The 20,334-nt window shown below is 41.0% G+C and overlaps 1 protein-coding gene across 1 annotated transcript in view; it reads right to left on the minus strand.

Annotated features, from left to right (window-relative positions):
- The window catches only part of AP4E1 (adaptor related protein complex 4 subunit epsilon 1), a 70,832-nt gene that overhangs the window by 21,875 nt on the left and 28,623 nt on the right, over positions 1–20,334 (minus strand). Inside the window, exons 9-15 of the mRNA XM_058665859.1 lie at positions 12,112–12,234; positions 11,900–12,009; positions 11,503–11,642; positions 10,633–10,745; positions 10,408–10,526; positions 7,546–7,848; positions 5,273–5,387 (exon numbers count right to left, since the gene is read on the minus strand). Of these exons, the coding sequence (XP_058521842.1) occupies positions 5,273–5,387; positions 7,546–7,848; positions 10,408–10,526; positions 10,633–10,745; positions 11,503–11,642; positions 11,900–12,009; positions 12,112–12,234 (1,023 nt within the window). The remainder of the gene's footprint in view (positions 1–5,272; positions 5,388–7,545; positions 7,849–10,407; positions 10,527–10,632; positions 10,746–11,502; positions 11,643–11,899; positions 12,010–12,111; positions 12,235–20,334) is intronic.

A 20,334-nucleotide genomic window follows, 5' to 3' on the forward strand; every position in this document is an offset into this window, starting at 1 on the left:
CGGTGCCCATATGGGATCCCAGGGCGTTCATGGCGAGGACTTTAGCAGCTAGGCCACAGGCCCGGGCCCTATTAGTTCTTAAGAGTCTTCTACAGGCAGTATCATGCCGACTGCAAGCAGGGCCAACTTGCTTCTAATTAGGATGCCTATTCTTTCTTCTTGCTGAAATGCTCTGGCTAGCACTCCCAGAATGACACATGCCTTAATTCCTGACCTGAGAAGAAAAGCTTTCAGTCCTTTACTCTGGCCACTCTTATGTTAAGGTCCAAGTTTATTAAGAGTTTCCATCATGGAAAGATAAACTTTGTCAAATGCTTTTTGTGCATCAAGTTAGAAACTCCAATGGTTTTATACTTTATAATGTGAATATTTACATTATTTTTCATATGCTGAATCAGCACTATATCCTAAAGATAAATCCTACATGGTATAGGATCCTTTTAATGTGCTGTTGAATTCAACTGACTAGTATTTTGCTGAGGAGTGTTGCACCTGTGTTGGCTGGAAATATTAATCTGTAGTTGTTTTGTTTTGTTTTGTTTTGTTTTAAGTGTAATCTTCTGACTTTTTAGCAAACACCAACACTGCTCTCATAAGGTGATCTTGGAAGGCCTCTCTCCAGATTTTCATAAGTTTAAGAAAGACTACTATTAAAGCTTCTTCAAAAGTTTGACAGATGTGTTCTTCCTAAGAATGACAGTTTGATTCTCAGCTCCACGTTCTGCTTAATGCAGAGTATGGTAGGCAAAAGTGATGGTTCAAGTAACTAGTTCCTGCCATGCATGTGGAATTCCTGGATTATAGTCTTAGTTCCTTGTCCTAGGGCCCCACTTCAGCCATGAGACTCATTTGGTGAGTGAATCAGTCACTGGGTTCATTCATGTTCTCTCTCTCCTCCCTCCATCACCTCTCGTGTTCGTGTGTATGTGTGTGTGTGTGTCTGTCTCTCTCTAATACATTAAAAAACAGTATTTAAAATTCCCAAGATATTTAAGACATACCTATAAGAAATTTATAATCTAATTAAGACCTAATGCTTAGAATTTATGCTAAGGGGCCCGGCGCGAAAGTACAGTGGTTGAAGTCTTCCCCTTGCATTTGCCGGGGTCCCATATGGGTGCTGGTTCTAATCCTGACGGCCCCGCTTCCCATTCAGCTTTCTGCTTGTGGCTTGGGAAGGCAGTCGAGGATGGTCCAAAGCCTTGGGACCCTGAACCCGCATGGGAGACCCGGAAGAGCTCCTGGCTCCTGGCTTTGGATTGGCTCAGCTCCAGCCGTTGCGGTCACTTGGGGAGTGAGCCATTGGACGGAAGATCTTCCTCTCTGTATATCTACCTTTTCAATAAAAATAAACAAATCTTAAAAAAAAAAAAGAATTTATGCCAAGAACCAATGCTAAGAGCTTAAACTTTTCTCCAAAGACATACAAATGCTCAATATAACTAATCAATAAGGAAATGTAAATCAAAACCACAATGACATTACCAACTTACAACTGTCAGGACAACTGCTATCAAAAAAAGCAATGGACAGCAAGTGTTGGCAAATACGTGAAGAAACAGGAAGCCTTATACATTGCTAATGGAAATGCAAATGCAAATGGTGCAGTCACTATGAAAAACAGTAGGGAAGTTCCCCCAAAAACAGAAATACCATATGGGGGCCAGCAGTATGGGATAGAGGCTAAGCCACCACCTGTGATGCTGCCATCCCACATGGGTGTTAGTTTGAACAACATCTACTCTCTGCTAAAGCAGAGGAAAATGGCCCAAGTCCTTGTACCTCCCACACCCACATGGGAGACCTAAATGAAGCTTCTGGCTCCTGGCATAGCTGAGCATTAGCCTTGTGGGTATTTGGGGAGTAACCAGAAAGAGGAAGCTCTCTCTCTCTCTCTTTCTCTCTCCTTCTCTCTAATTCTGCCTTTCAAACAAATAAGTAGATCTTTAAAGAGAGAGAAAAAGAAATATCACATTATTCAGCAACCCTACTTTCAGGCATTTACCAAAAAAGCTGAAATCAGGATTACAGATTTATCATCCCACCTTTTTTCCTTGCAGCATTATTCACACTAGTTAAGATGAGCAAGTAACTATCAAGCAACTGATGAATGAACACTGAACCTTAAAAAGAAATTCTGCAATCAGTATGTGACTATATGGATGAATGTGAGGTTACTATGCTGAAATGAGCCAATCAGAGAAAGACAAACACTTCATGATTCCACTGTCATGGGACATTTAAAAATTGTCAAATTCATAGAAGCAAAGAGTGGAATGGTGGTTTTCAAGTTACAAAGTTAGAGGGAAGTGAGTAAATAATCAGCAAGCACAGATTTATAATCCAAAAAGAAGAACAAACATTAAAAATGTGCTGTATTGCTACTCCCATTGGAGAGTGTGAGATGGGATGGGGGTAGACCAGACTAGGCAGTGCTACAGCACCTGTGTGCCTCATGTAGACCAGATCAGGGAAACACCAGGCTGGGCTTATTATTCCTACTGGTGTAACCTATAATTAGAGTGGGTGAGGGTTTTTGGGGCTTAGCCACAGCATCAGCTGGCAGAAGCTGGCACTGGGGGCTAGTTCTGTCAAGTTAAACCACAGAACCACCTGGAGAGTGCATAATCTGGGAGTGGGAGTAGCCTGGGAGGGAAATAGTGGGCTCCTTCCTCTTGGGGTACCACCCCCACAGGAGGGCACAAAAACTAGGACAGGGGCTGAGGTGGCTAGACAGAGACACCCAACAGCATCCTTGAAGGCTGGATAGTGGAGCTGGTTAGATGGAACAAGGTTTTAATACCCATTGACATGTATGAGAGCAGAAGGGGATGTGGGACAGACTGGAATAGTCTGACATACATACTGGCAAACCAGGTAGGGGACAGGCCTGGTGGGGTTATTGTGGGTCGCTCTGGCTGGGTTGCAGCTCCCACTGGTTTATGTGAGGGCTGAGTATGTGCTGGGCAGAACCAGGGTGGACTGCAAACACCCATTGGTTCCAGTGGAAGACAAGGATGGAAACAGAACCAACCCAGCAACTGCAACCACCGGCTATCGGGGCAATGGACTGTGCCGGGCCCTGTGCTTGCTAGTATATACAAGAATCTGGTCTGTGAACACCTCAGACAAAGTTTCTTTGGGGATCTCCTCAATCGAGCTTTCGGACTCAGAACGCTAACTATCAAATGACAGAGGACAGAACAAGTCAATCAACCACCTCGGCTATATGTTGGAAATGAAAATACTGGGCAAACGGAGACTCTATGATGGACTATGTCAATCAGTGGATTCTCCAAAGACCTCATCGTGCTTGGAGTGGTGACAGTGGCAGCAATTCAGAACTGTTGAACTATCAAAACCACTTGAGCAAGACTCTCGGAGCATGCCCCACATCAGGGACCTGGGGTGGGTGGCAGACTGGGTGGGGCTTTTCCCTTAAAATCTCCTTTTACATCAGATACATTAAGGAAACAATTTTAAAAAAAAGAAAAAAATGTGCTGTATAACACTGTAAATATAAATATATACAGTAAATATATTACAACTAAGACAAAAAATAAGAAAATTAAAAATAAAACTATTTACTTCCACAAAATGATTAATATCAAACCTATTACTACTGTTTTTTACCTTTTTGGTAATCATTTTTGGAACAACTGCCTAGTTGTACTCATAACTAAAATAACTAAATCTGTCTAGCACATAGCCCAGAAAATACTAACTGCATGGTGCAGGTGTCTGGCTTGCCGTGGAGACACTGCCTGGGATGCCTGCACTTCCTCTCTCAGCACCAGGGTCTGAGACTGACCTCTGGCTTCTGATCCCAAGCAAATCTGGATCCTGGGAAGCAGCAATGATGGCCCAAGCAACTGGGTTCTTGCCTCCCTTGTGGGAGACCTGGATGCAGCGGCCACTGCAGGTATTTGAATATTGAACCCATGGATAGGACTGCTCTGTTTCTCGGCCTTTCACAAAAAAAAAAAAAAAAAAAAGACCACTCAGCAAAATCATTAAATGACAAATCTTAAAAAGATCGTTAGCATCTTACTTATCAGCATAAACATTCTGTCCCCTTTATTCATGTGTATTTCCCTGACGCTATCTGATTAACTCAGTGTTTTTAACCTTTACCAAGATCAAAAGATGTCCCTCCCTGACAAGCTAGTTTTTAAGTTATTATTTCCCAACTTCACTGATCAGATACGAAGGAAACACTCCAATACGCTTAAAAAATACAACAGACCAAAACAAAAATGAAATTCACTAGTACAGAGTCATCAGGGATTTTTCCAGGAAATGTTCCACAGATATGCTCACAAGGGTAATGTCAGCCTTCCAACAGTGATCAGCATGATAATTCCACCTTCCAGTTCTTTTAAAACTCCAGGATCAGGAGGCAAGTGGTGCAGCATAGGGGATGAAGCTGCTGTCTATAACGCCAGCATTCCTTACGTGCAAGTTCCAGTCCTGGCCACTCCTCTTCTGATTCAGCTCCCTACTAACAGCCTCGGAAAAGCAGTGGAAGATGGCCCAAGTGTCTGAACCCCGGCTATCAACATGGGAAATCCAGAACAAGCTTAGGCATGGCCCAACTCTAGCCTTGCAACCATCTGAGGTGTAAACCAGGGAACAAAAAAATCTCTCTCTCTCAAATAAATGAATCCTTAAAAAAAAAAAAAAAAGCATGGGCGGGGGTTGATGCCATAGCATAGTAGGCTAAGCTTCTGTCTGCAAGTACCAGCATACCATTATGGGTGCTGGTTTGAATCCCTTCTACTGCACTTGCAATCCAGTTCCCTGCTTATGGCCTGGGAAAGCAGCAAAGGATGGCTTAAGTCCTCTGGCCGAAGCATCCATGTGGCAGATCCAGAGAAGACTCCTGACTCCTGGCTTTGGATTGGTTCAGCTCCAGTCACTGTAAACCACTTGGGAAGTGAACCAATGGATGGAAAAATCTCTCTGTCTCTCCTCACTCTGCAACTCGGTTGTTTAAAAAACACCCAACCAACCAAAAAACAAAACTCCAGAATGGCTATCATATCTAAAGTACCTGTGTACCTAGAGCCTATGGCTTTAACACTACCTCTAGGATATATATACTTGCTGAATATCTGAAAACCTAGTCATGCTCAATAAAACATAAGTAAATTTAAATAAGGGTAATAAAAAAACTTCAGCCTTTTACTTATATGACTACAAAATCAATTGTATAAAAAATTATGTCCCTACAATCTAACTTACTATGAATCATTTGAAAAAAAAAAATTACCTTTCTCTTGAGAAAGCTTTTCTTGCTGGCGTTGATGATGAGGTTTGTAAGGTGCTGCTCCCTGACTGAGTCCTTCAGCCACAAAACCATCCAGAAAAGATAAAGAAGCATCTACCTATATTAAAATTAAGCAATAGTCACTTATTCTCAATAGTAAATAGTAAATCCACACAAATAATTTCAACTCAAATGCCCTACATAGTTTTTGGAGGGGAAAAACAGTAATTTCAACCTTGAAAAAGCAAAATATTATGCAACTCTGTAGCTTTCTGAAGTATCTTTAGTCAGATCATTGAACTAAGAATGTAAGAATATAACAGTAAGTTCCTGAATTATTACATACAGATAGAGATTGTCAATAAATATAAACATAAATCTCTTTATAATTCACAGAGACTCTTCTATTCATGCCTACGGAAAATCAGTACTAAATGGAAGTTCTCACTTCATTGCAGAACACTTTTTGGGACATCTAATGTTAGGGTATCATATCAGCTTGTTATGATTGAGACAAAGAAGACACAGTTCCCACCCTCAGGAATCTATGACCTACCAGAAGAGACAGACATGTACTATGCACCAGTTTTCTGTTGCTGGGGTCTAAAATCGAAGCGTTAGTAGAGCCGAGTTTTCTTTCAGCTTCTATAGACTGCTTTCCTTCGTTGTGGCCACATCATTCCAATCTCCACTGCCTCTCCTCTGTTCTCCTGCTTCACTCTTACAAGAATGTTTATGATTGTCATGATGATCTAGTCAGCTAGGATAATCTCCCTCGTGAAATATTTAACTTTATTCCACCTACAGAGTTCCTTATCAAAGATAACATATGCACAGATTCCAGGGCTCGAGATGTGGACATTTCTGAGGGTTCCCAGAATGAGTTCAATCATCTTATTTCCTTCTATCTTAAAAAAATTGGATAAAAAGTTGCTTAACTTCACCAGAAACGGAAATGTATAAGATAATGCTTCTCTGAAAAAAATTCTAAAGATGTAGGAAAAGTAAAGGGAAAAGGAGAAGAGAAAAATGACAATATACATGAGGATACAGCAGTCATGACCTCAGAAATCTCCTGACTTAGCCAAGCATTTGCAAACTGCTCAGATAACTTAAAACACCAGGAAATTCTCAAACACACCCTGAATTTGTAAAGGTTTTGCTTCAGTAAGATTCTTTTTGTTTATTTTCAATAAGAATTCTAAGATGGAGGTATGTCACTATTATCTCTTACTGGGTGCACAGGAAAGGGGAGTGTAGTCACTCCCTAATGAAATATGGTATACAGCAAGCGTCCTCGTTATTTCAATGAATATTTCTAAAATGCCTAGAAACACTAAAGAAAGACCACTACCTTTCAGGAGCTATTAAAAGAACTAATAAACAAATGTTCAAAATGAATAGTACACATAAAAACCCGAGTCAAACTAAAGAGGAATACTTCCATACTCTTTTCAAAGCTATGTGACATCTACCAAATAAAAATCACAACAAGCTGTCTTGTCTTGAGAAGTCTGCTAATCTATACCAACCTAAGGGACAGGGTGGTATGAATTAAGAGGATGAGTGGTAACAGAACTCCTACTTGAAAGGATGGTGGCTAAGCACAGATGGGAAATGGAAAGCTAGGAGATCAGGTTCCAAAGTATCCCTGCTTATGGCCTGGGAAAGAGCAGAGGATGGCTTCAAACCCTGTAGCTATGTGGGAGACCTGAAAGAAACTCCTGGCTCCCAGCTTCAGTACAGCTCAGCTTTGGCCATTTCTTCACTTTGCCTCTGTAAAAGTTTTCAATTTAAAAAAAAAAAATAAAAGACACTCCTGAACTATTGCATCCTGAGACTGTCACCAGATCCAGCTCTGTTCACAGCACTTCCCCAGAAAAGACTCTTCCACTTCCGCCTGTTGAGAATCAATACTGAATGAAGTTCTCAAAGTCTCCCTCTTTCTCATTATGTGAGAAAAACTCCAACTCTCCTCCTAAGTGCCACAGAAACTACATACACTTTGTGTGTAAACTAACACATCACAAATGCAAGAATTACTCTGTTTAAAGACAATGCAACTTTAAAAAGATGGAGCACCGGGCTTGGCAGCGTGGCCTGGTGGCTAAGGTCCTCGCCTTGATCCCATATGGCTGCTGGTTCTAATCCCGGCAGCTCCACTTCCTCTCTATCTCTCCTCCTCTCAGTATATCTGACTTTGTAATAAATAAATAAATAAATAAATAAATAAATCTTTAAAAAAAAAAAAAAAAGATGGAGCACAGATGTCTCACCATCATGTCTTCACAACTCTTATCAACTGGAAGCAGGCTCTTCATGAGTTCCATGTTCTCATGTAAATATTTTAACTCAAACGCATGCTGTCTCATACAGGTATCCAAAGATGTGGTAAATTCTTGGATTAATTTCTCAACTATATTTGAAGAATGTGTCTGGGAAGTCAATTTAGTTACAGCAGCAATTAACCAGGCTTTTGTTTCCGAAGAAATGGAGTCATTCATAAGTAATCTGTAGAGTTTGGTTATAACTTCCTCCACCATTTCCTTATCTAAGAGGTAGGAATACTCGCCTAACACCTATTAGAAAAAAGGAAAGATGCTCACACACAAATACCAAGCTATGCAATAAACTGCATTCAAAAATGCCTACTTCAAAAGGGAACTTAATCTGTATCAAACATTTTCATGTATAAGAAATTACCCATTGTACACTTACATCTTAAATTGTCAAAATTATACCAAGAATATTCAATACAAAATACAAAACTGAATACAAAAAGGTTTTCCTTATCTTGTCAGTAATAACATATAAAACAGCATACACTAACAAGCTAATTTTATTCTGATTTTCTGAAGGTAGTTGTTTGTGTTATTTAAAATCTTTACAATTTGTATTAACATATATGTGTACATTTTATATTTCACTACATTGCACACAGCATAAGCCAACCAAGCCAGATAACTTTTCACTTCTTTATCTTTTCTGTGTGCTTGGAGTCTACACCTCCTCACTTCCAGTTCTATAGAACATTCGATTCAGTCAGCCCACCATACTATGGAACATGGAGTCAGCTACTTCCAACTGCTCTGGTTCCCATAATTCCATTTCCCTCTATCCTCCTATCCTTTATTCTTCCCAGTCTCTAGAAATCACTATTCAAAATCCAGATCTATTCTGTTTTAACTTTCACAGGTCAACACATTCCAATTCTAACATTCCATCGCATGTGTGTGTGTGTGTCTGTGTGTGTGCATACTTTTGTATTCATTCATCCCTGGACAGGTATATGGGTTGATTGCTTACCTTGGCTGTGGTGACATGCAGTGCCCTGAGCACAAATATCTCTTTGATAGGCTGATTTTCTTTCTCTTGGATGTATCCAGAAGTAGAACTTCCAGTTCATACAATAGATCTGACTCCACATTCTTCTCCATAAAGGCTGTCCTGCCTACCAGTCTCACCAACAGCACAGAGAGATTCCCCTTTATCAACAGCTCATTGATATTTGTTACTTTTTTGATAACTGTAATTCTGTTATCTATTATCATTTCTAACTGGAGATAATACTTTTCTGTGGTTTTGATTTGCACTTCCCTTATGACTAATGATATTTTTTTGTCAGTCAACTACATTTCCTTTTTTTGAAAAATGTGTTTTTAGACCTTTTGTCAGTTTCTTCACTAAACTGTTTTCTGTGGTTTTTGTGTTGAGTTCCTCATATATTCTGGATACTTCTTCTATGTTAGATGATAGTTTGCAAATAGTTTCTCCCATTTTCTAAGTTGTCTCTTCACTTGACTGTTTCCTCTGTTGGACAGAAGCTTTTTGAATTTTATTCCAGTTATCCATTTTCAGTTTTGTTGCGTATACTTTGAGGGTCTTGTCCAAAAACTGCTGCCTGTACATGTCTTTTTTTTTTTTTAAAGATTTATCTATTTTTATTACAAAGTCAGATACATGGAGAGGAGAAGAGACAGAGAGGAAGATCCTCCATCCGATGGTTCACTCCCTATGTGAACACAACAGCCAGTGCTGCGCCGATCCGAAGCCAGGAACCAGGAACCTCCTCCAGGTCTCCAACACGGGTGCAGGGTTCCAAAGCTTTGGGCCGTCCTCAGCCGCCCTCCCAGGCCACAAGCAGGGAGCTGGATGGGAAGTGGAGCTGCCGGGATTAGAACCGGTGCCAATATGGGATCCTGGGCGCGTTCAAGGCGAGGACTTTAACCGCTAGGCCACGGCGCCGGGCCCGCCTGTACATGTCTTAAAGAGTTTCCCCTGTTTTCTTTCTTTTTTTTTCTTTTTTCTTTACTTATTTTTAACTTACTCATTGAAAGGGTAAAGAGGAAGAGAAACAAAGTATGGGGGTGGGGTCTCCCATCCACTGGTTCACTACCCAAATGGCCTTAAATGGCCAGAGCTGAGCCAGGCTAAAGCCAGAAACTTCATCTCGGTCTCCCATGTGGTGGCAGGGATCCAAAGACTTGGCTGTCTTCCTCTGCCTTGTCAGCAACATTAACAGGAAGATGAATCCAAAGCATAAAAGCCAAGGCTGGGCCTACACCTGCAAGAGCCAGCATCCCATGTTGTCATGGGCCCAGTGCAAAGACCAATAGGTTAATCCTCTGCCTGCCGATGCCAGGATCTCATATAGATGCCAGTTCATGTTCTGGTTGCTCCACTTTCCATCCAGCTCTCCACTACGGCCTGGGAAAGCAGAGAGGAGGGCCCAAACTCTTGGGACGTTTCACCCACATAGGAGACCTGGAAGAAGCTCCGGGCTTTAGATCCGATCAGCTCAGCTCTGGCTGTTGTGGCCATTTGGGGAGCGAAACAACAGGTGGAATATTTTTGTCTCTTCTTCACTCTGTAAATCTGCCTTTCCAATAAAAATAAAATCTTAAAAAAAAAACCCTATAAATGCCAACAGATAATCAGAAGATAATCAGATGAGTTTCCATACTTAAAAGGTAAGATGGCAGAGACAAAACATGTAACAGAAGGATCCACTGGGGAAGGAAATTGGTAGCTGGAGGGATTAGCCAAAAACAACTGAATGACTCCTAAAGGAAACATGTTGACACTTGGCTTTTAAAACAAAAAGAATGTTATGAAAATTTATGACCGAATATACTCACCCAACTCATAACTTGAAGGAATCTCTGTGGGTAGAATACATTTTCTACATCTAGCAAAGTGAGGTAAGATTGAACTGCATAGAGTCTTAGTTGTTGATCTTCTGCTTCATCATCAAAACCTAAAAAGAAATTGATACACTCTATCAACTTCTACCAAATTGTCTAAGGCCTCTAAAATGAAACATTTACTCTTAACACCTTTTAAAAACATAATGGCACACTAACCTTCAGCTAACAGTCTCAGGAAGTTATTGGATATATCAGGATGCATTACGTCTCCTCCCACTGAAAACACAGCATTCATTGTCTGAATAAACCACGCATTATCAGGGGCATATGTGTCCACAGTGTTAAGAAGCAGTACACCTCCAAATGCCACTCCTACAATTACATAAACTTCAGAGAAGCTAAACATTGTCTGTGCTCATTAGAGTAAGTTGTTCTAATGTCTTTCCTAACTTGTCCTGCATCAGTTCTAAAATTCTGTCATTCTCTTAACCAGATATGGGACTCTCTCGGATAAAACTGCATTTAGACAGTTTCCAAAATAATCTGAGCAATATTATTTACATATTCTTTCTTTGAATTAAGGAAACACCTTAGAAAGAACAGGTGGAGCAGGTATGGTAGTGCAACAGTAAAGTTCTAGTCCCTGCTACTCCACCTTCAACCCAATTCCCTTGCTAATGTGCCTGGGAAAGTAGTGAAAGGTGGCCAAGACCTTGGGCACTCACATGGGAGACCCAGAAGCTCCTGACTCCTGGCCATCTGGCAAGTGAACCAGCAGATGGAAAATCTGTTTCTTTCTGTAATTTTGACTTTCAGAAATGGATTAAAAAAAAAAAAAACAAAAAAAACCTGATGAGAGAGGACCCAATGGAGTTTTCAGCATCTTCCAGCTCAAAACACTAACCAACCATATTATAGAAAACAACAAGCGGAGCCATCCACTAAGAACTCCACACAACAACACGCTTGAAAATCAAATTATTGCACGTCTTCTAAAATCAACCTGCTAATGACCATGTCACCAATAATTTTACCGTAACTATATAAATAATGTATTTTATTAATCATAGTCCAAATAAAGGATATTTCTCAGCCAGCTCAGCTATTTTGCCAACCAAATTAACAATGATGTATTCTTCTTTGCTCTGATGTAAATACTCAAGCATTTTCTGAACAATAACTGTAACATTCTGTGCATTTGTAATTCTGTAAAGAAGTTCCAGAGTCTATTTGAAGAAAAAGAAATAAAAACAGCATTATAAAAACTACTCATGAAAATGCCAATAAATAGAATTATACAAGTTCATAACATAGTCAACATTCCTACTTTTCTCGTTAATCAACTGGGCAATTAAGAGGTAACAAGGAATACAAATTTTAGTTAAAATAAAGCTTTAAAAGGCTTATTGTAAAAACTGAATAATGATCAATAAATTGTTTAAAAATGTTAATACTTCCCACACTATTCACACTCCCAATTTACCTCTCTTTTAATAATGGGATCAGGATGGTCTAAGCATTCAATTATTGTCATCTGGTGTTGAAGAGCCAGAGTAGGATCCTGTTGGATAACATAGGTAAGAGCCTTCAGTCCTAGAAACAAAGACTACATTACACAAAGTGACTGGAGACAAACACCCAGCAAATTCCAAAAATTCTCTTTATGATTTCCATCAAAAGTATCAATCACCTTACCTAAATATTTGAGATTTATTTTAGGTGACAGAACAAATTTTCCAATGCACTTGGCAGCCTTTTCAAGTAATTCCGTCTTAGGATAAATAGAATAGACTGTATGCACACATTCAAACAGAATAGCTAGTGAAAGAAAACGTCAAAATGGTGGACATCATTTAAGGCACAGCAAAACAATGTGTCTGTATACAGCTTATAATGAAACTAAATGGAAGATCAGTTTTATTCAAAAATCTTACGGAAATTTTTCACAGATACAAACTTCACTGTTTTCAAGCTTCTAGAGTTGTTATTATCTGGTTACTCGAGTACCATTAAAAAAAAAAAAAATAGGTTTACCTAAGGATAAAATTGGTGGATTAGTTCTAGAAATTATTTACTGACCACCTCCTATGTGCCAGGCATGATTTCAGTACTATGGATACAGCAGTGAACAAAACAGAACAAAAAACCCTGTCCTGATGCAGCTTACATTCACCTGCACAAATAAGGAAGACATTGTTCCTACTGGTATTTCTAACAATCCTTGATTATCTTCAGATAGTTCATTCTTAAGGAGTTCCTACCATTTACACATGAGTATCGGATATGGCTTATATAATCCTTTTTGGATGACACTGCATTTATTTAAAAGATAGTACCAATATTCAAAAATCCTCTGGTTATTTCTTTAAAATTACCTTTGAATTCAAATTTCATTTTCTGATCTAGTCAAAAGTCTGATAACAAAATGACTAAAGTAGACATTAAATTTTTTTCTCAATTTGTTTTAGAAAGCAAAATTTGAGAAGCTAGAGCTTTACCATGGGGAATAGAAACCTGAGACCCCAAGCAGTTCTGTGTGGCCTAGGGAATCACTGTTACCAAAAGTGGGAAAATGTGAGGCACTGATTCATCAGACCAAAGAGTTCCATCTCAAGCTGAAACACATCAATGTCCTCAATAAAATCACTCCTTCTCTATTTCCAAATACCCAAAAGCTAACAATAAGACACAGTTTTTATAAACAAGGTATGAAACTGAATATCTAATTTCATCAGTTGCCTACCAATTAAAAAGTAATTTCAAGGAAAAAGCTTTAAGTAAGCCTCGTCCAACAGAGAAAGACAAGTGCCTGACAATGGCTCAATTGCCTAATCTTCCCTCTGCAAGCACTAGGATCCTATATGGACGCATTCATGTCCCAGCAGCTCCACTTCCCTTCCAGCTCCCTGCTTGTGGCTGGGAAAGCAGCAGAGGTTGGCCCAAAGCCTTGGGACTCTTGCACACATGTGGGAGACCTGGAGGAAGTTCCTGGCTGCTGGCTTTCGACTGGCTCCAGCTGTTGTGGCCACTAGAGCAGTGAACCAGCAGATGGAAGATCTTTTTTTGCTGCTTCTCTTTGTAAATCTACCTTTCCAATAAAAATAGATAAATCTTTAAAAAGAGACAGATAAAAACAAGGAACTCAGAAACAAAATATCTGCTTAACAAGAGAATTGACTTTAAAAGAAAAATTACAGAGAATGTTAATTATACTGAAAAATACTCTGTATGTTCATATGTCCTGCTATGAAATGTCTTAATTGGTGTGCTGGCAAAAAGGCTGGCTTTTTTATTTCATTAACTAAACAAAATAAATACAGAGGATCTTGTTTAACTAAGGCAAACAGCCACTAAATACAGCTTTCAGTGTGTTTTCATTACCTAAGAATGGTTTTTACATTTTTTAAAGTTCATTTAAAAAAAGGAAGACCAACAAAAAGCTACAAAGCCTAAAACATTTACTATCTGGCCCCCTTCTCAGCTAACTATTGGGACACTTCCTTGGAGGCAGTTTTGTGTGGAGCACAAGTTCCGAGCATGCAGGGACCGGATCACAGCTGGTGCAGGGGACACACTGTCCACCCTTCGATCACACTAGCCTGTGAGGTCTGGAGGTGGATACACGCACTCTGATGTAGAACGGCTGTCAGGAGTTTGTCTTCTGGAATCCTTGCCCTCTTGGTGAGAGCCTCCTAAGAACATTTAAAAATGTTCTATTTTCCAACAATACGGTGGACATATTTTCATTATGATTTCCTGCCATGCAGAATTCTCCTGCTACAAAATTGTTTTAACAAAAGCTTCTCCTTACACACTTAAAAACTAAACTTCGTTATTTAGATGAAGTTATTCATCTAAAAACTTCATTATTTAGCTCATATAACTTCCGGGACATTAGCATAGGAAAATTAGTAGTTCAAAAACTGTATTATTCATCTCTTGCTAATAATGCCAAAACAAATTTAGTGGATTGTTAAATCTTTTCCCATCTAGAGTTAAGTCCCTTTGTTCTCCAACTGTACAACAATCTCAGTGTGAGACCAGAAAGTCTGCTGCTTTCTCTCTGCATTGATTAAGATACAAACACATCTGAGCATTTCCAAACTTCAAACTACGACATGAAAGGCTGCTTATTCATCAGCAACAATCCAGGCCCTAGTTAAGACCACCAAGTAAAAATTACTAAATTAAAAATACAAGCGGCGGGCCTGGCGCAATGGTATAGCGGTTAAAGTCCTCACCTTGCATACGCCGGGATCACATATGGTCAACAGTTCTAGTCCTGGTGGCCCTGCTTCCCATCCAGCTCTTGTTTGTAGCCTAGCAAAGCAGCTGAGGACGGCCCAAAGCCTTGGGACCCTGCACCTGTGTGGGAGACCTGGAAGAAGCTCCTGGCTCCTGACTTCGGACTGGCTCAGCTCCAGCCGTTGCGGCCGCCTGGGGAGTGAATCATCGGACAGAAGATCTTCCTCTCTACCTCTCCGTCTCTCCTCCTCTCTGTATATCTGACTTTCCAATAAAAATAAATAAATCTTAAAAAAAAAAAATCTCTCTTAAAAATAAATACAAGCGGCTCCAACCCAGTGGAAACACAAGTCTTGCTGGTTAGCTTAAGAGCTGGGGTGGTGATGGGCTGAGCTAGGAATGACAATGAAACCCACAAACACTCATGGGTGCTGGAAACAGGCTGGGTAGGTCCAGGCTGCAGCACCCACACGTGCATCCTACCACAGGATGTGAGGCAAGCCAGGCTGCAACATCCTCCAGCTCATACAAAGGTCAAGGTGGAGTGGCAGGCTATGTCGAGCAAAGACCCAGCATCTGCTGGAGCATGTGAGCTCTGGATCAGGGGGTGGATGAGTGGGGGAACCTGGGAACTTGGGGAACTTATTGGAGGTCACAGCTCCCTCTGGTGAGCACACATTTCAGGCCTGGGTGTTGGGCTGACTGAGCAGGGTGACTCCAACTGTTGGTAACCATGAAAACCAGGACCGGGGCAGATGTGGCTGGACAGAACAACACCTACCAGCAAGTGTGTGGGTTGGGTAGTGAGCCTGGTTGGGTTGAACTAGGCTTCAATGTCCATTGACATGTATGAGAGCTAATGGGATGTGGGACAGACTGGACTAGTCTGCTGTACATACTGGCAATCATGGGAACCAGGATGGCGGCAATCCTGGTGGGGGTCATGGTAAGTCACTCCAACTAGGTTGCAGCTCCAACTGGTTTGTGTGAGGGCCTAGTGTGTGGTGGGCAGAATCAGGCTGAACTTTAACACACATTGGTTCATGTGGAAGATAAGGCTGGAAACAGAACTGATCCAGCAATTGCAAACACCAACCTGCATAAGCTGATGGGGGAGAGGGACTGTGACAGACCCTGTACTGCCATGCACACACAAGAATCAGGTGTGGGATCACCTCAGATGGAGTTTCTTTGGGGATTTCTCCAACTGAAATACTAATCTCAGAACCCCAGTCATGAAGAAAAGTGCAGGTTCCATGGTCTGACCATGGAGTTCATGTGTCAAAGTTGAGCCTCCTCAGAGGCTCAGATGGAGCAGTAGACGGCAAATCCAAGTGCACATGGAGGATATGGCAGTCCACTGGAACATGCAGAGGACACCTGGTACCAAAAACAGTGGACGGAGGACAGAACAAATGGATCAACTATCCCAGCCATGTGCTGGTAGTGAAAACCTGGGCTAGAGAATACTCAAAGGAGGACTGTGTCAGCCAGTGGATTCTGGAGAGATTCCATTGTGCTTGGAATGGTGAGATTGGCAGCAATTCAGAACTCTCAAAACCACTTGAGCAGAACCCTCAGAGCATGCCCCACATCAGGGACCTGGGATGGTTGGGAGGCTGGGTGGGGCTTCTCCCTTTATTCAACCCTTACCCCAGATCTAGAAAAAATAATGATAATGAGGAAACAATGGTCTTACCCACTTTCCTGTAGCCCTTGAACTTTTGTGCCCTAATCAACTATGTAGATTATCAAACTAAAATAATAAATAATTTTTTAAAAAATGTAAGCGGTGTTCAAAGTTCATGGAGAGAGCCATTATGAAAAATTATGTATGAACATCAAAATTGCCTGCATCACAATAAACTCACTCTTAATTTCATTTTCCCATGGATTTCCTAAAGCACTTTCACTATGTTTTAACATTCCTGACACTGAGCCCGGCGGCGTGGCCTAGCAACTAAGGTCCTCGTCTTGAACGTGCTGGGATCACATATGGGCGCCGGTTCTAATCCCGGCAGCTCCACTTCCCATCCAGCTCCCTGCTTGTGGCCTGGGAAAGCAGTCGAGGATGGCCCAATGCATTGGGACACTGCACCCGAGTGGGAGACCTAGAAGAGGTTCCTGGTTGCTCGCTTTGGATCGGTGCAGCACCGGCCGTTGTGGCTCACTTGGGGAGTGAATCATCAGATGGAAGATCTTCCTCTCTGTCTCTCCTCCTCTCTGTATATCTGACTTTGTAAAAATAAATAAATAAATCTTTAAAAAAAATTCCTGACACTGTCATTTTTATGATATTTTGAGTTGGATTATGTTCATAAAGAATCTGAAGTTCTTCTAATATTTTATCCTTCAAATTGTACTTTCATTTTTTTAAGATTTATTTTATTTGGCCACCATGGTGGCTCAACAGGCTAACCCTCTGCCTGCAGCACCAGTATTCCATATGGCTGCCAGTTCTAGCTCCAGTTGCTCTATTTCTATTTCTGCTTATATCTGGGAAGGCAGTTGAGGATGGCTTGAGTACTTGGCTCCTTGAACCTATGTGGGAGACCCCAAGGCAGTTCCTGGTTCCTGCCTTCTGATTAGCTCAGCCCTGGCCACTGGAGCCATTTGGAGAGTGATACAGTGAATGGAAGGTCTCTTCCTCTCCTTCTCCCTGTAACCACTCTGCCTTTCAAAGACTTATTTATTTTTATTTGAAAGCAGAGTTATAGACAGAGACAGAAACAGAGAATCCTCCATCTGCTGGTTCACTCCTCAAATAGCTCCAATGGCTGGGGCTCCAGCAGATGGAAGCTAGGAGCTTTATCCAGGTCTCTAACTTGGGAACAGGGGCCCAAACACTTTGATCATCCTCCACTGCTTTCCCAGGCACATCAACAGGGAGCTGGATGGAAAGCGAAACAACTAAGACTTTAATCAGCATCCATATGGGAAGTCAGTGGCTTTGGTGGTAGCTTAACCTACTATGCCACAACACCAGCCCCAACTTTCACTTTATATAAGCTAAGTCTCTACTGATAACACTGGCAACAGGAAATGACCAATGAAGTTAAAATACAGCTTTGTCCTTTGACCCTTAAGTGGTTGTCCTGGTTATTGCTAGATGGAAGGCAAGGATATTTGCTGATACACCCCTCTGCCCTAGAGAGAAGTAACTCATTACTGCTCACTATGAAGCCTCCAATGACACTGAGCGGGTGGCCTGATTATCCCACTGCTCAGTGGGGAACGCCCAGACTCTCCAACCAGGCTTCCCGTATCACCATGATGCTGCAGGAGAGGACTCTTTCCCCATGGCCAGACAGGGATGGGATTTCAGCTTCAGTCTGGGACTTCTCTGCCACAACTCAGCGGAGCACCTCATGACACCTAGTTAGGATGTTAAACTGAGCTCTTCACTTTGATGAAAGATGAGAAAGTGTATGTGGGTGTGTGTTTTAATGTGGTACTTTACTTGGCTGGGATACAGGGGTTATGTCTACTGTCTTGCTAGTTCTTTTTCTGCTCGGCCCTTTGGCTAAATAGAGCAAGTTTGGGAGCATTTTATTCTGTGTCTGTTGGCATCTCCAGATTGTTAGCTCTCAGTCGGAAGTATATGAAACAGAATGAAAACAGGTATTCACCACTGTGTCACTCCTTGTGTCACAAGATCTCCAACCAGACCTGGACTGCCTTGTCCTCTCCATCCTCCTGAGTCGTATGTGTCTCACTTATGACATCCACACTTGTGATATCCAAGTTCCACAGTTTCAACATGACTTCACTCCCCAACCGAGGCAGACAATGAAGTCCCAAAATCAGGGACTGATGGCACCAACAGGGAAAGAACAACCCAATTACGGTATCTGAAGGTGCAAGCTTTGAGAAGTGATTAGATTGGATTAGGCTGCTGGGTGATCAGGTTGCTGGGTGGAGTTTCCAAGATATTAAAAAAGAAATGTGCCGGGCCCGGCAGTGTGGCCTAGCAGCTACAGTCCTCGCCTTGAAAGCCCCGGGATCCCATATGGACACCGGTTCTAATCCCAGCAGCTCCACTTCCCATCCAGCTCCCTGCTTGTGGCCTGGGAAAGCAGTCGAGGACGGCCCAATGCATTGGGACACTGCACCCGCGTGGGAGACCTGGAAGAGGTTCCTGGTTCCCGGCTTCGGATCGGCGTGCATTGGCCCGTTGCGGCTCACTTGGGGAGTGAATCATCGGACGGAAGATCTTCCTCTCTGTCTCTCCTCTTCTGTGTATATCTGGCTGTAATAAAATGAATAAATCTTTAAAAAAAAAAAAAAAGAAATGTGCCCTTTGCTGGCTTGCCATGTGATGCTTCCTCTGCGTAAGTAGACCATCTATTCCTTCCACCACATACCAGACCAATGGGGTCACTTGATCTTAGACTGTGAATCTCCCAAATCACAAGCTGAAATAAACCTTCTTCCTTTATATGTAGTTCCTGTCAGATATTTAAGTTATAGCAATGAAAAACTAATTTACCAATAGTAATGAAAAACTGACATACTAAGGTTTTTATTTAAAGTTAGTGGGAATAATAGGGAAAAGCACTTTACCTTCCATTTTACATAATTTGCAAAAAATATTGTTCTGGTTTTTATCAGTACCCCATCCAAAAATACTCCACATCTCAGCTTCCATACAGAAGTATAAATTCCAAACTAATTTGGTCACCATCAAAGGACCTCCACAATGTGGCCTTTCAACTGCTTTTCACTATGAATTCTTTATTCAGATCAGTGACACTGTTTTCTGAAACTGTTTCAAACATTGGCATTTCTGCAGTTTCTCTCCTGCTCCCTTTTGCTAGAAGCCCCTTCAGTCACTCTCTGCCTATCCAGACCCTATCTAACTTTCAAGGTCCTAACACATCAATAAATCCTGAACTGTGCCTTCATGCCCACAGCAATCTCTACCATCTTCAGACTCCTCTAATATTAATTTACTATAATATCCCTTCACATGCTATGTTATATTGGTATTACGATTCCATAAATAAGTCTTTTTTTCCATTATTCGTAAATTCCTTCAACAGAAATATCACATCCTGTATTTCTTCATATCCTCTATACCACTTTATACAATGCCTGGCACAGAGTAGATAGTCAATAAATGTCTTTGTTATAACTTATTTGTTAATTTGACACTAAGATAAGTGACAATAATGGAACATCCATTAAAATATGAATTGGAAAGTATTAAGACTGAAACTCAGACAACTGATAAAAGCAAAATAATAATCACTGATCATCATAATAATCACTGATTAACCCAATGTTAGCAATTGGATATACGGGTCAGCAAGACGTAGTCCCTGCCCTTATGAAGCTTGTATTTTAAAAATGACATACTTAGGTAATCAACTATTTTTATTAGGATTGTCAAAAAAACTCTGAAATGTCAATTATACCACTGACATAACCAATGTAGTTACCATCTGTATCAATACAAATATGGGGGGAAGCACAATAATTAAAAGCTATATAGAGGAAATAAAACAGAAACTATAAGGTTTTCTATAGCAAGGCGAAACACTGGACCAATAGTCAATAAAGAAATAAACTGTTGGTGTTGACTCAAACAATCCTTCATAGAGAAGTTCTAGCTCAAAATATTAAAAAATACTTCTTCAGGTATATTCTCCAAATCAAAAGGAAAAGATAACA

The sequence above is a fragment of the Ochotona princeps genome, chromosome 6, assembly GCF_030435755.1.
Source record: "Ochotona princeps isolate mOchPri1 chromosome 6, mOchPri1.hap1, whole genome shotgun sequence".
Classification (NCBI taxonomy): domain Eukaryota; kingdom Metazoa; phylum Chordata; class Mammalia; order Lagomorpha; family Ochotonidae; genus Ochotona; species Ochotona princeps.